The 14,034-nt window shown below is 36.4% G+C and overlaps 1 protein-coding gene across 1 annotated transcript in view; it reads left to right on the top strand.

Moving 5' to 3' along the window:
* LOC127436773 (voltage-dependent calcium channel subunit alpha-2/delta-1-like) overlaps nt 1-12,673 on the top strand; it is a 117,818-nt gene extending 105,145 nt beyond the window's left edge. The window contains exons 32-38 of the mRNA XM_051691144.1: nt 206-358; nt 1,967-2,019; nt 2,531-2,586; nt 2,884-3,010; nt 3,909-4,021; nt 4,657-4,739; nt 7,090-12,673. Coding sequence (XP_051547104.1) covers nt 206-358; nt 1,967-2,019; nt 2,531-2,586; nt 2,884-3,010; nt 3,909-4,021; nt 4,657-4,739; nt 7,090-7,206 — 702 coding nt within the window. The 3' untranslated portion in view covers nt 7,207-12,673. The remainder of the gene's footprint in view (nt 1-205; nt 359-1,966; nt 2,020-2,530; nt 2,587-2,883; nt 3,011-3,908; nt 4,022-4,656; nt 4,740-7,089) is intronic.
* The last annotated feature ends 1,361 nt before the right edge of the window (nt 12,674-14,034 follow it).

Here is a 14,034-nt window from a genome sequence, read left to right as displayed (position 1 = left end):
AGAATTGGCTTTGTAAATTTTATTGCTCACTGGTGAATCTTCAGTCTGTGCATGTGAAAAGTCACTTTAGAAAAACAATGTTTCATTATTGTCATTTTTTATAGTAATGGTTATTATATTTTACAAAGATGCCAGACAAAAGCCATTTTGCTCTGTATTTTGATTTAAAAAATGTAGTGTGTATGTGCATTATCTGTGTTTTTAGATCGGACAGTTTTTCGGTATGATCGACCCTGACCTAATGAGAAATTTGCTGAACGAATCCCTGTTCTCTGTCAACAAAACCTACGACTATCAGGCCCTTTGTGAGCCCACCAGAGAAACTAAAGCTGCCGCTGGCCTCAGATCTGTCTATGTGGTGAGTTTCATTATCAGAAATTTAATCACACTTCCTTATCATTAAAAAAAAAAAAAAAAAAAAAAAAGAAAAAATACACTATCCGGTTATTTTCAATTTAAAGCATCTGTGGCATGCTGTCCATTACCATAGAAAATAATTTTAGCTCACCCCTCAGTTGTTAAACACAAACAAAAAAAAACCTGTTAATGCATGTAAATTTTAAATTTAAGCCTGTTGTTGAGTCTTTAAAGATCTCATGAAATCGCTTGTTTTCTTTCCTGTGTTGACTTATTTCCTATTGAAACAGGAAGTTGGGCGGGACATATCGAAGGGCTTTTTTTCTTTTTTGAAAAAGACAGTAGGCTTCTTGGTTCTTGCCATTGCTATTCATAAGTAAGTGGTATTTGGGGAAAGGACACTCTCATGCAAAATAGAATTTTGGTCCATTTTCAAAGACAAAGGCTGTAATTTTCACATGCATGTGTCTTTTAAAACTTAATTTTGTCAAATTGTAGCTATACGCTTGCATATAGATGGATAGACATGGATTAAAAGCCTCAAAACTCTAGCATTACCACACAGTTTTACGATCTCAGTGTTTTTTGGCCAAGTTTTCACCTGTAAATTAAAATTTGCTTACGTAGCACACTTCCCTCACATTGTAAAGTTAAGTCAAGCATAAAGAGAGTGTTGTGGTGAACTTGTGTTATTGTTCTGTAACAAACTGATAAGCTAGCCTCACGATACTCTCTCTGATCTGTTACTTCAAGGTTACTGCCCTGTTTAACATTATGACTAAATCCCTCAAAAAACACAGAGTCAAGCATGAATCATCAGAAAGAGACACTTCCTCTCACATGCTAATCAAAGCAGCGTGTGCAGCAGCTAATTGTCCCCTGAGGTCTCTCTCCTAGCCTTGTTTGTAGATTTTTGCTTGCATCTGCTGAGCTTTCACCTAATATCTCCCGTATTGTTTGGCACCGTATTCTTTTTGTCAGGCAGGTTTGAAAAAGGGCCTCTGGTGCTTCTCTGCTCCGGATATGTAACTTGCAATGTTAGAGAAGAATGTTTGAGAGAATAATGAGTTGAACACTGTCACTCATTTCCAGCGACATGTAATATGGCTTTTCAATGGCTAATACGATAACTAGAGAGTGAGGTGGCTGATGGGCAATATAATGCCGATATCTATGTGTCGGATAATCTAGACAAATACAATTTAATGGAGGCATTTGACATGTACACCAGTACGCTAAAATTTAACTTTTTTTTAACACAATATTTTTTATTCAAAATATTTTTAAGAAATTGTGCATTATCGATTGACAAGACTATTGGTAGATTTTGGAACTGACAGTAGGAATACTTCTGCTATTGAGTCTAGCGGGCATGGTTATCGGTGAATGCTGATAATCACAAAATAGCCAAATATCAACCCGTTTATTGGCTTGGCCGATATATCGATCTATCACTTAACACAATTACAGCCAGTCAGAATATATTTGATATTTAATATGGAGCAGGATTTTGGACCAATGAGACCAAAAACGTAAGATTTCAAAGGACGAGATATCTTCGTTGTTGTGCTTCTCTGAGGTTTAACAAAATGTCATTTATCCCTTTTAGCCCACAATAGCTGACATCCTGAACATTGGTTGGTGGGCTTCAGCTGCCGCCTGGTGAGTGAAGAATTGATCTTCAAACGATATAGGATTCAATTGGGCTAAAGGCCCCTATTAAACACATACTGTAGTTTTTCTGAAGTGGAGGGAATAGATTTGTTATGTAGAATGTACAAAGTGGGCTCACATTGACTGATCCAATCATAATGGAGATTAATTTGTTTATAGAATACTTAATGAAATTTCAAATGTGATTGAAATGTACATGAAATTATGCACAATTTCTGATGTGGTTATTTTGAATAAGCATTATCTTAATTTGTTACTCAAAAAAGCATCTTGTATTTTCACACAAAATGTTGCTTAATTAATATTCAATAAAAAGACATGTATTTCTTGAATTTTGACACTTTGTGACCAGACCAAAAGCTAATTTTCCTTAAGGTGTGCCTTTAGCCCCATTGTACCTTACTACATATACAAAACTTTTGCTGTACTCTGTGTGTAATAGAGTCAATCTACGGTGTGATCTGTGAAATATCCATCTTTTTTGTTTTGATTTATTCAGGTCAATATTGCAGCAGTTGTTTGTCAGCATCACATTTCCTAATTTCCTCGAGGCAGGTAAGATCCCAACATTAGTAATCAAACAAACATTAAGCTATTGCTTAATGACATTTATTTGTCTTATCGCTTGGCGCACTGTCAAAATGAGTGCTAATGTTGAATTAATGTGTGAAGCGTGACCACATATTCATTGGTCTCTTTCAAGAAGTCAAAAATAATAAATGTGATGAGAACAATGTGTGATTGTTGACTACATTCTGTGTATTTTGGGAAGAATTATTACTCTTGATAATGTGGTTTATATGGTTTATTCTGAACATGCAACATGGAATTGGGATTGTGTTTTGCACACAGCTGACCTAGATGACGATCTGTCCGAAATGCCATCTAAGGAGAGTTGCATTACAGAGCAGACTCAGTATTTCTTTGAAAACAACGAGACAAGCTTTAAGGGGACTGTTGAATGTCTGAACTGCTCCAGGTACAGTGCATACTGAAACATGGGCCAGTTTCAAGAGAAAACAAAAACATGAATTGTTCTAAATACTAGATGTCAACCGATAGTGAATTTTGCTGATATCGATTAATAAGGTACATATGGAAAAGGCTGAAAACTGATTAATTGGCCGATAGTCCGAATGTTAATTATTGAATGTTAATAAGTAAGTCTTTCCTTACTGTGACGGCCACAGACCTAGAGGCTACAAGAGTGAATGAATAAAATCTTAAATGCATTTTATTGTGCTCCCAATAATAACCAGAAAAAAAATGTATTCATATATTTGGTGCCCGGAATACACCTGGAATACACTATGTCTGTGCTTCCAGCTCAAACAAACACATACTGTAAGGGAAACAAAATATGCACTCTTACAATCATCTACTACGTATTACAATAGAAACATTTTAATTACGGGGCACTTTTCCATTTACAGTATACATGGCATTTTAGCAATATACATGCCATTTTTCTTGGCATTCCCTCACTTGAATTTAGAACACTTGATTCTTTAATTTAACAAAATATATATTGAAGTGAGGATAAAAATATAGATGAATGTTGTCAATAATGAGAGATTTAGGTAAAGCAAATCCTCTCAAGATGTCAGTGACGGTTTTTATTTAATCTCTAGAGACCATAAAACCAAGCTGTTCTAACTGTGGAATTCAACAGCTCCGAACACAAAGGAATAAAAAATATATCAGCAACTATCAGTATTGCCGATAACCAAAAGAGTTTGCTGATATTTCCAAAAAGAAACTATCGTCACAGATTAATCTGTAAAACCGATAAATCGGTCGACCTCTACTAAATACACCAGTTGTATCAAAAGTTAATGGTTTCTATTAAGAGGTCTGTGTATTTTTGTGTCTTGCAGACAGTTCATAGCTGAAAAACTTCAGAAGACTAATCTGGTGCTTATAGTTGCTGACGCACAGAAGAGCTGCCAAATGTGTGGAGAGCCGCCATTCTCCCAGGAAGAGAAGACTTGTATCCTTTAGATACATACAAACACACTTAATGTTTAGTATTGGGATACACAGTGATGATAATACAGTGCCACTGTCACTGTTGGGAAGGACCCATCTAAAAGTATTTTTTCCAGTAACAAACTATTTGTTTACTAGAGCACACAGCCTCATATCCGAGCAAGTCTCTCTCCATGTCAAATTCCAGTTCAATTTAATGAATCAGTTAATTCAAATGGTTTATTAATTCTTTTTGGGTCGCGACTTAGATATTTAGTTAAATACTGCTGTTTATCACCATAGTTATATAAATAAAATTAATACATAAAATGTTTTATTTGCATTTAGTGTAATTTTATATATTGAAGCTGATCCTCGATGTTTTGTTCTATATATAACTTTCTTTATATAATTTAAGTAACGCACTCATTTTATAATAAAAAACAGGCTTCAATGACCCTTGAATAGTTTCAGTTTAGTTAGCTAGTTTTTGTCAGTAACTTGTAGTGTAGCTAACTACTTTTTTCAGTATGGTAGCTTGACAGTAGTTTAACAAAATCATGTTCAACTGTTTCCTGAAACTGCAGTGTGGTGCGTTTTACGTGTGATTGAGTAAAGAGATGCTTTTGATCAGTTTTCCTGAACTTGAGTCCACAGCTCAAGGTCCAGATCCCTGTAAAATAGCCCAGAACCCACGGTACCGGAAAGGTCCAGCAGAGTGCTTTGACAACAACGCAAGTGTAAGTGACCCAAACGCTTTAAATCTTTGATATCCTACAACAGATGAGACTGCACAAGCATTTTCAGGGATTAGCATGATGTGCCTGGATCTCATGTGCTGCTATTCTTCTAAAATGGCTTTTTTTCTGCTCTCATTTCAACCATTAACTGCAATCTACCACACTGAGGCACAGCACATGTATTTTTGATGCTTTCCAGTCGTGATCAATGCTAAAATAAAATTTGTCTCTGTGTGATAGATGTAGGAGAGCTCGGCCTTGTTTGACATGTTCTAATTTTACACAAACATATCTCTATCTACACACACACATTGACTACATGGTCAGAAGTATGTGGAAACCCCAACACCACACCCATGTGCGCTTGCTGAGCATTTCATTTGAAAAGTATTAGCATTAATAACGAGTCATTGAATGCTGTAGCATTAGGATTCGTCTTTACTAGAATTAAAGCCTAGCCCAAGCCTATTAATTGGATGGGGATGTCAACATACTTATGTCCTTGTAGTGTACTTTCGTCTGTTTAGATACTCTCTTTTCTGGATTCCTTCTTTTCAACTTATTAACACACTTCTTCACATTTGACTTTAACCTCTGACTGCCGACTGTCAAACATTTTTCTGCATGACTCTTCCCCTCTCTCTCTCTCTCTCTCTCTCTCTCTCTCTCTCTCTCTCTCTCTCTCTCTCCCTCCCTCCCCTTCGTCTCTCTCTTTCTCTCCTGCTGTGTATGTGGCTGTATAATGTATGTTAGGATGAGGCCATGTGTAGAAGAAATGCAGGCTCTCAACTGCTCTCCTCTCTGCTCATGTTACTGCTGCCAGTGTTCTTGTGCTGTCTCGGGTCAGTCCATCTCTATCCACTCTTTCTCTCTCTTTTCTTTTCTCCATTTATGTTTTCTGTCTCTTAATTTCTTTCTTGCCTCTTGTCTGCATATTAAAGAAGTAGTTCAACCAAAAATGGAAATTCTGTTGTAATTTATCATGTTGTTCCAAGCTGATAACTGACAGAATATTCATATTTGGGTGAACTTAAAATTGATTGCAGTGGCATAAATGGAGAACCTTACAAAGTACACAAACAATTCCATCTAAAAATGTGCTTCATTTGGTAATACCTAAATTAACTCCTTTTATTCAAATCAAAAATATTATTTAACATGTCTGAGTCAACCACAAGACATTCGGTTACACCAACAAAGATAGGTAGAAATAGCTCCAGATAGCCTGTCTGTTGAAAATGTGTTTTATGGTGCTTTCACATCATGTCGAAATTGTCGTAATCATGAGATGAGCAGTTCACGTCTGCAGATTCAGAAGTTGTTTGTTTCTGTCATAGCACCTGATTTCAGCAGGGGGCATTAAGCGAAACTCCAGCTGTATAGGCAATGCAAAGCTGTATAGACAACAAATCACACTCAAGCTTGCTTGACATCTGCGACAGCACAAGTTGAGAACATGTTCTTGCTTTGAAGCACAGATGGATGGAGCGTAATTCCAGGGGATGCAGGGATCTTGAGGTTTTTTTAAAGTTTGAAAATACATTCAACTTGACACAGCGACCAAAAAACCCTATGTTTATGATCAAAGCAACCAAATTGAGACACTCCAAAAGCGTCCATCTGACTGATGTGTACATTGATGCGTCCTTGGAAAAGCCTTTAGAATAAATCTTTTCTCGGACAGATTGACAAATTCAAATGCAAAAATGGCGAACTGTAGGCCAATGATAGGCTTATGTTCAATAAAATCGATAAACAATATGTTGTCTTTTAAAGCCACTTTTTGTATTATTATATTTATAATAGATATTTATAATTATTTAGATATAACTTTTTAGAATTATTTAATCATTATATATTGAATCATTGTTTTTGAGGGGCTTTTTCAGCAAATATTTATACATGCAATTAAAAAAATGTAATCGATTGACAGCCCTAGTTTTTATATGACATCACAATGGTCAAGTGGAAGAAATCTGGGCTTTCATCAAATTAGCAGTTGCTAGTTTGCGTGTTTGCCGTGATTTTTTTTTCTTTTTTTTATCTACTTCAGCCATGTTCTCAATAATACATTTTTGTTTGAAAACGCATTTATTTTGCTACATTTACACCACTCATCCACACTAGACTGCCAGATTCCTCTACTGAAAATGGAGACTTTCAAAAACGCTCTCCATAACCTATACTTTAGAAAACTATGACATCAGGAAACTGAAAACCTACAGTAGATTTCAAACTTAAATGGATCAGTGTGGACGTCTCAAAATCCATAATTTCGACATGACTTGAACGCATCATTAGTTCCACAGCTGACTCATTGGCTTTCTCTTTCTCTTCGGCATGGCAACAGGAACTTAAAGCGGATTGTGGTGGGGCGTCAGGTCTGACTCCGCCTGTTGTGTCCCTGACCATCCTTCAGCTGCTGCTGCTCTGGCTTCTGATTGGACAAGGACATTGCCTATCGTGACCTCAACACAGACAGGCCACACCCCTTGACATGCCAAAACATCTACCACATCCAGCCGTTCATTTGAACGTTCATCCGAACTCTCACGCCACAACCCAGAAAATAGAGGGAGAGACTCTGACACAGGAAGTAAAAACCAATGCCATAATCACTTGCAGCCCTTGAGGTCAGAACGGGTCAGAGATGATAAATGACCAACAACCTTTGACATTTGACCTCTGAGGTCAGACTCTCTCCACATGGGCGGCAGGGTGGGCAGTGTTACCAGGGTGGGCAGAGCTTGACACTTTATCATCATGTTGCCATGAGGGATGTATGTCCCATAATGATCCAGTCACAGCACTGCCAACTGCCAAAGTTCTACCCTTTACCAGTGTGCTGCCTTTTTTTTAACCTTTTTGTTGTGTTTAATGCAGCTAATTTCTGAGTATTACATACTGTTTATATGTGACTTTAATGGCCAGCTCACATTTGTCCTGCTGAGATATTTTAATGGAACCCTCTGTTTGGGTCAAAATCTTGTTTTTGGTCTATAGCCCATTACTGAAAAAAAGACAAATGAGTGACTGACCCACTGGCAAAAGTCTCTTGTTTTTCCCAGCGGTTTCCACCTCTGTGCCTCGGGAATATTGTTTTCATTTCCCACCATTGTGTGAGTGATTAATCCCTCCCTTGATTCATCAGTGGGTACCCATATTCACTGTCATGCAGTGATTTTTATTTGTCCATAGTGCATTAAAAAAAAAACATGCACTGCTGCCAAACGTTACCCTGTTTGTGTGGTCTCGCTGTACTTTGCACTTGATGCCAAGCAGGTCGTTTGGCTGAACAGCCCTTCCATATGTATTTAGAGTTTTTAAATGACGGCCAATTCGCACAGACCTAAAAGCTTGCAAAGTTTTACTGGTTATGTAAGTCATGTCTGCATTCATGCAAAAAGAAATGTGTTGCATGTGTGTGTTTTGTTTTTGATGCATTACCTGTTTATTTAAGAATATTTAAAGGGAAAGTTCACTCAAAAATGACAATGTTGTCATCATTTACTCACCTTCTTGTTAAACTTGTATGACTTTTATTCTTCTGTGGAACACAAAAGTAGAACACAGAATGTTAGTCTCAGTCACCATTCACCTTCATAGCTTCTCAACCCCCCCCCCCCGCCCCCCACAAAAAAAGTGAATGCTGACAGAGACTAACATTCTGCTTATCTCCTTTTCTGTTCTGCAGAAGATGGATGTCATGCAGTTTTGGAACGACATGAGGGTGAGTGAATGATGACAGCATTTTCATATTTGAGTGACTATCCTTAAACTATCCCTTTAAGTTTTTGAAACTAGAGGTTTGTGTTTTCTGCTGTACATTTAATGTTGAATTTTCTGTACTACATATAATATGTGTGTGTGGATATGCAGATACTAAAGGGTGACAGTTGTTTTTTTAGAGTACAGTTCATGATATAGTTGCTCTTTGCCTCACTTCACTAAATATCATCTGAAAACTTGTAAAGTTTACAGATATTTTTGGGACAAATGAGTTTTTCTAAGAAATGTTGTCCTTGGTTGTGCTCTCTTTTGTGTTTATTTATTCGGCAGTCTCTAATGTGTCATTTTTCACTTTAATGTCACAGTAAGAAGCTTTGGCAGCCTGTCTTTCCTGTCAATGTGCCTTGATGTAGGTGGATCTATGTAAAAACACATTGGGAGGGGCTATTACAATGACCTGATAGTTCTGATGACAAAATCCAAAATATATGGAACAATCAAAAGGGAGTTTTTGAGAAATTTGACAAGAATAATAGCCATCCTTAAAATTAGGGAAATATTTAAAACAGGGTTGTAACCACCATAGACATTGTTTTTTAGAAAGCATTACTAACAAAGCGGTGTTCCCACTGACAGTTATTTACAGGGACAACCAGAAATCATTTATTTTCTTTGACAGCTGGCGATTTAAAGGATTGTTCCCGGTTCAATACAAGTTCAGCTCAATAGACAGCATTTGTGGCATAATGTGGATTACCAAAAAAATAAATTTCTTCTCGCCCCTCCTTTCTTTAAAAAAGAAAAACAGAGTTACATTGAGGCACTTACAATGGAAGTGAATGGGGCCAATATTTGGAGGGTTTAAAGGCAGAAATTTGAAGCTAATAATTTTATAAAAGCACTTACATTAATTCTTTTGTTATAACTAGTGTATTATTTGAGCTGTAAAGTTGTTTAAATAGTCATTTTAAGGTTTTTTGACATCATGGCAGCAAATTTGTAAAATTAGCTATAACTTTACACAGAAAAGGTTAGTAAGTGATGTTATCACACTAAAATCATGTTTACACGCATATTGTGTACGCCTTGTGGTTAAACTTTTGAAAAAGTGAGTATTTTAACGATCAAAAATGTGCCCCCATTCACTTCCATTGTAAGTGCCTCAGTGGAACCCAGATTTGTCCTTTTTTTTTTTTAAGAAAAGGAGAGGCAAGTTAAAATACATTTTTGTGGAAATAAACATTATGCCACAAATGCTGTCGAATGAGCTCAACTTGTATCGAACCCGGAATATTCCTTTAAGGTGTCAAGAGTAAAAGAGGCGACCGTTTGTGTTAGCAATGCAACAAAACAGATCTCAGCTTTATGCAAATGCACAATGATGCGATGGCGATGCGTTGTGCTCCAGAGTTGAGCTCAAGTGATCCGCCACCTGAGACAATTGGATACAGAAGTCGAGAAGAAATGCCTACTAGCAACTAACAAATCAGCAATTAAAAGAAAGACATAATACTTTACTATAAGGTTCCATTTGTTACCATAAATTATTGCATTAGGTATGGTACAATGAACAATATTTTTAAGCAGAATTTACTAATCTTGATTAATGTTAATTGATAAAAACACAATTGTTCTTTGTTTGTTCATGTTGGTTCATATTAACTAATATTAACATATACAGCTTTTAAGATTTTTTTTTTTTTTTTAATGAACGTTAACCAAGATTAACACATTTTTGTTCATTTCTATTCATGTTAACAGATGTAGTTAGGTAGACTAATGGAACCTTAAAGTGTTACTGCGAAAGATTACAGCACTGTCAGTGTGAACGGCCCTTTAAATGGATGTTTTACCTGGCAAACTGGAAAAGACAAACAATTCAATAAGATTTATGAAAGTTATGATTATTTTCCATTTTAGCCTTTAGTACTTGGTCATTATTGTTGTGAGGAAGGGATGCCTGATGCTTGGCCAATACTCAGTATATTCAATATTTTATTGATAATGGAACTGATCTGAAATATGCAAAGATCTATCATTACTTGTTATTAATGACCACCGAACCTTATTGCATATTTTTTTAGTTTATAATTGTACAAAATTATGCTCAATCTGCATCTGTGTCAAACTGATTTTAATGCAGTGTTTATTATTTTCATTGTACTCTTTTTTTTTTTTTTTAGTTTAGAAAAAACAGGAAATTAAAAGAAATGAAACCATATTACATCAAACCTGGGATGGAGGCTGGAATCCAGCAGGCAATGTGACTAATACTTCATGCATAATTTCCTCTCTTTTGTTAATGCACCTTGGAGCCAAAAACAACATGTTTGGACTATGGATTTGGCTTGTGTTTAAAAGCCATCCTTTTAAAAATCTTTCTATTATTCGTTACTATTCCTTGCTTTGTTGTAATCAGACAAGCATTCTAGAAGTGACGTGCATTAAATCAATGTGTTTTCCTACAAACACTGTAGTTAATTGGCTGTCAAAATGAGAAAAGACTGAAAACATCCTCAGTTCCAGATCGTTAACTGGAAGTAAGATTAGTTACATCACTTAATTTATAGCAAATTTAATGTCATCTTGTTTATGCTAAGTATGGTATAATGTACTGAAACAGCTGTTTTCACTTTCTCCACCTGTTGTCTACCTTTTCTCAAAGTGCCATAGAATTCCGTTTTTCTGCATATTTGTCTAAACAAAAAAAAAAAACTGGGAACTGTCACTTCCAAAAAAAAAATTGTCTTAAGGGCTGTTCATACTGAACGCGTTCATGGATCCATCTGGGCTGTTTTTCAGTTGTTTTTAAATAGTTTGATTTGACCGTTGCGCTGCATTTTGCTGTTTTTTCAGTGTCTTGCTTTAACTTTTATCTGTTTTAATTAAGCTTCTTATAAACTTTTCTGGAGGTACCTGCGTTCTGTTCTATTTGTTGCGTTGCGTCAAGCAGTTTTAAGCGCAATAAGTGTTTGCTCTGAACAGCCCCTAAAACAGTATTCTTGTCATTTTCCAATAAATATATCTAAACATTCTTAAAACAAAATACAGTATATTAACTTAAGAAGAAAATTTGTGTAAGATATTAAGATTAAGACTCCATTGAGCTAAATAAAAAAAATAAAAAAATGAATTAGGTTTATTTTTCTTATCCCGTCTTGTATTAAGTGTGTTTGGATATTTTACTAGAAAAGATATACTACTGATTTCGATTTTCGATTTATTTATTTATTTATTTTGCTGTGTTTTGACCTATGAGGATCCTCAAAACTTTAATGCAAATGCAAAATAGAAGCATTTTCACTTGTGGTCTCAGAATTTTGGACCCCACTAGATAATTAGGAAATACATGAGATACAAATACATTTTTATTTCTACTTCCAGTAGACATTTAAGAGCTGCTCTTCAAGTTCAGATGCTGTCACGTGTCACCTCAGGAACAGAATATTCACAAATTGTTATTCAAAGTGTTTCATGATGCAGATGTTTCTCTCTCTCTATCTCTGTCATCTCACGTTTTCTCACTGAACTGTGTGGGTTTTGATCTTTTGAAATCTCAGATAGCGTGAAGTGTGTTTTAAGTGGTCAGTCATGTTCTTGCTGCCTCCGCTTGCCTCTTGGCTGACCGTCAATCTGCCTTAGTCAGGGTTTTAGAGGACTTATCTGTGAGCTTATTTTATTTCTTAATTGTACTTTGATGCTGTGGTTCTCAACTGGTTTTGCTTCAGGACTCAGATTTTACAATGGCTATCAAGTGGCCAACACTGTACCAAATGTAAACTGTATTTGATGTAGTCTAGCTCATATTTTCTTTTACCTTTTTAAATTAAAATGTTTTTTTTTTTTCCCCATTTATCGCCATTATTTTTTCAAGGTTTTCAAAGATGAAGGCCCATGTTGTCCATGTTGACATCAGCCTAATTTAACAAAATTTTACCTAAGTGACTAAATTTGCATCAAAATACTGTAAAGTTTAATTGGGCCATTGCCCATCGCCCCTGCCTGTAACCCTTTTTTGGGTCACGAAAGACCAGTTGAGAAGACAACTCTCTTGTGAATATCGATACGCCTGAATCTAACCGTGTGTAAATTTGTACAAAAGCATTCTTTAAAACCGAAATTGTAAAGAAAGCCTACTGTGTACCATCTTGAAATTGTCTCAATTCATGTCCAAGTGTATTCAGAATAAAAAAGGTTTATCATTATTTTGAATGGTGCTGTGTTTTTTGCCTTGACTCTTTTGACCAGATTGCTGTTTTTCTTCTCTTCGGAAATCACTTCTACTTTTATTTGTCCTGGTGCCAAACATTTTTCCCCATGTATGTCAGAGGGAAGTTGGAGTCTGCAGTTTCTACTCTCTCCAGTGACATTTTTCTGTCATCAGAGAGGACTTGTGCCGAGCCAACCACAACACGGCGTGCGATTCACACAAAGCCATCGATTTCACACAATGTTATCTCACTGCCATCGCTATTCTATTGCTCCATCGGCATACTCACTCGGCTGCTCTGCTTTCTCTCTCAGATTTGACATAGAAGGCCTCAGTAGCAGTTTCACCTTGAGCTTGAATGTGAAACCAGCTGCACGCAGATATACTCAGTCAACTCATCCCCCGTTCATGCCGCTGTTTATTGCCAATATTAAAAAGGCTCATTTTGCAATATACAAGACCGTTAAAGCAATCGTACTGCACTTTGGTGCTTGGGGACATTTAAGATAAGTTCAATTACAATCCCTGCAAAAACTGTTTTCGTTTAATGAAAGGGCCATTTATATTTGTGAAGCAGCTGGGGGAAGCACTAAAAAGACACGTACGATATCAAATTACATATTTTACAGACTTGCAGGGAGGAAATTGGCCATAATATTAATGGCCGAGGCATTATTAAAAGTCTTCTACTGCTGTCCGTTTAAACGGAGAGATGTAAAATATTTTGTGGACTGTAAAGCAATACAGTAAATATTTGATTGTACATTAGAACTGGTGTGAAAAGTGCATGGGGTACTGCGTGTGTTAGCAGGTGTGACCAGTCCTGAGCGGTTTTGGCAGAGTTGTGGCACTCGTTCTGGTCTGAATCACATCCCCTGAAAAAAAAAAACAGACAATTTGCATCTTAGAAGTTACTTTGAACACAAACAACTCTGCTTAGCTTACTCATGTGATTCATGTGTATATTTATTTGTCTCACAAGATGCCATCTTAAAGGGTAGATACATCAGAAAGAGGTTCCAGCTGTGGAAAAGTTTACCAAAAACTGAGAATTTTGTAATTATTTACTCACCCTCGTGTTCCAAATCCATATGGCGTTCTTTCTTCTGCATTAAGCAGCAAATGAACAATGATTCTGATTATTTCATGTAAAATTCAAGCATCTGCCTATCTGAATTCCACTTCGTCTGCAATAAAGAAAGCAAACGTCATGTGATCTGCCATGACTGATGTAGGTTCAGCACTCGACGTGAAGCAGAAAAGTGTCAGGCTTGACGGCTCTCTTTTCAACTCCTCCCCGACTGCAACTGGCAAATCTCACCCATCGGTAAATCGAGATGCAGTTCAAGTTGAACA

The sequence above is a fragment of the Myxocyprinus asiaticus genome, chromosome 47, assembly GCF_019703515.2.
Source record: "Myxocyprinus asiaticus isolate MX2 ecotype Aquarium Trade chromosome 47, UBuf_Myxa_2, whole genome shotgun sequence".
NCBI lineage: Eukaryota > Metazoa > Chordata > Actinopteri > Cypriniformes > Catostomidae > Myxocyprinus > Myxocyprinus asiaticus.
This window is presented reverse-complemented; position numbering and strand designations above follow the sequence as displayed.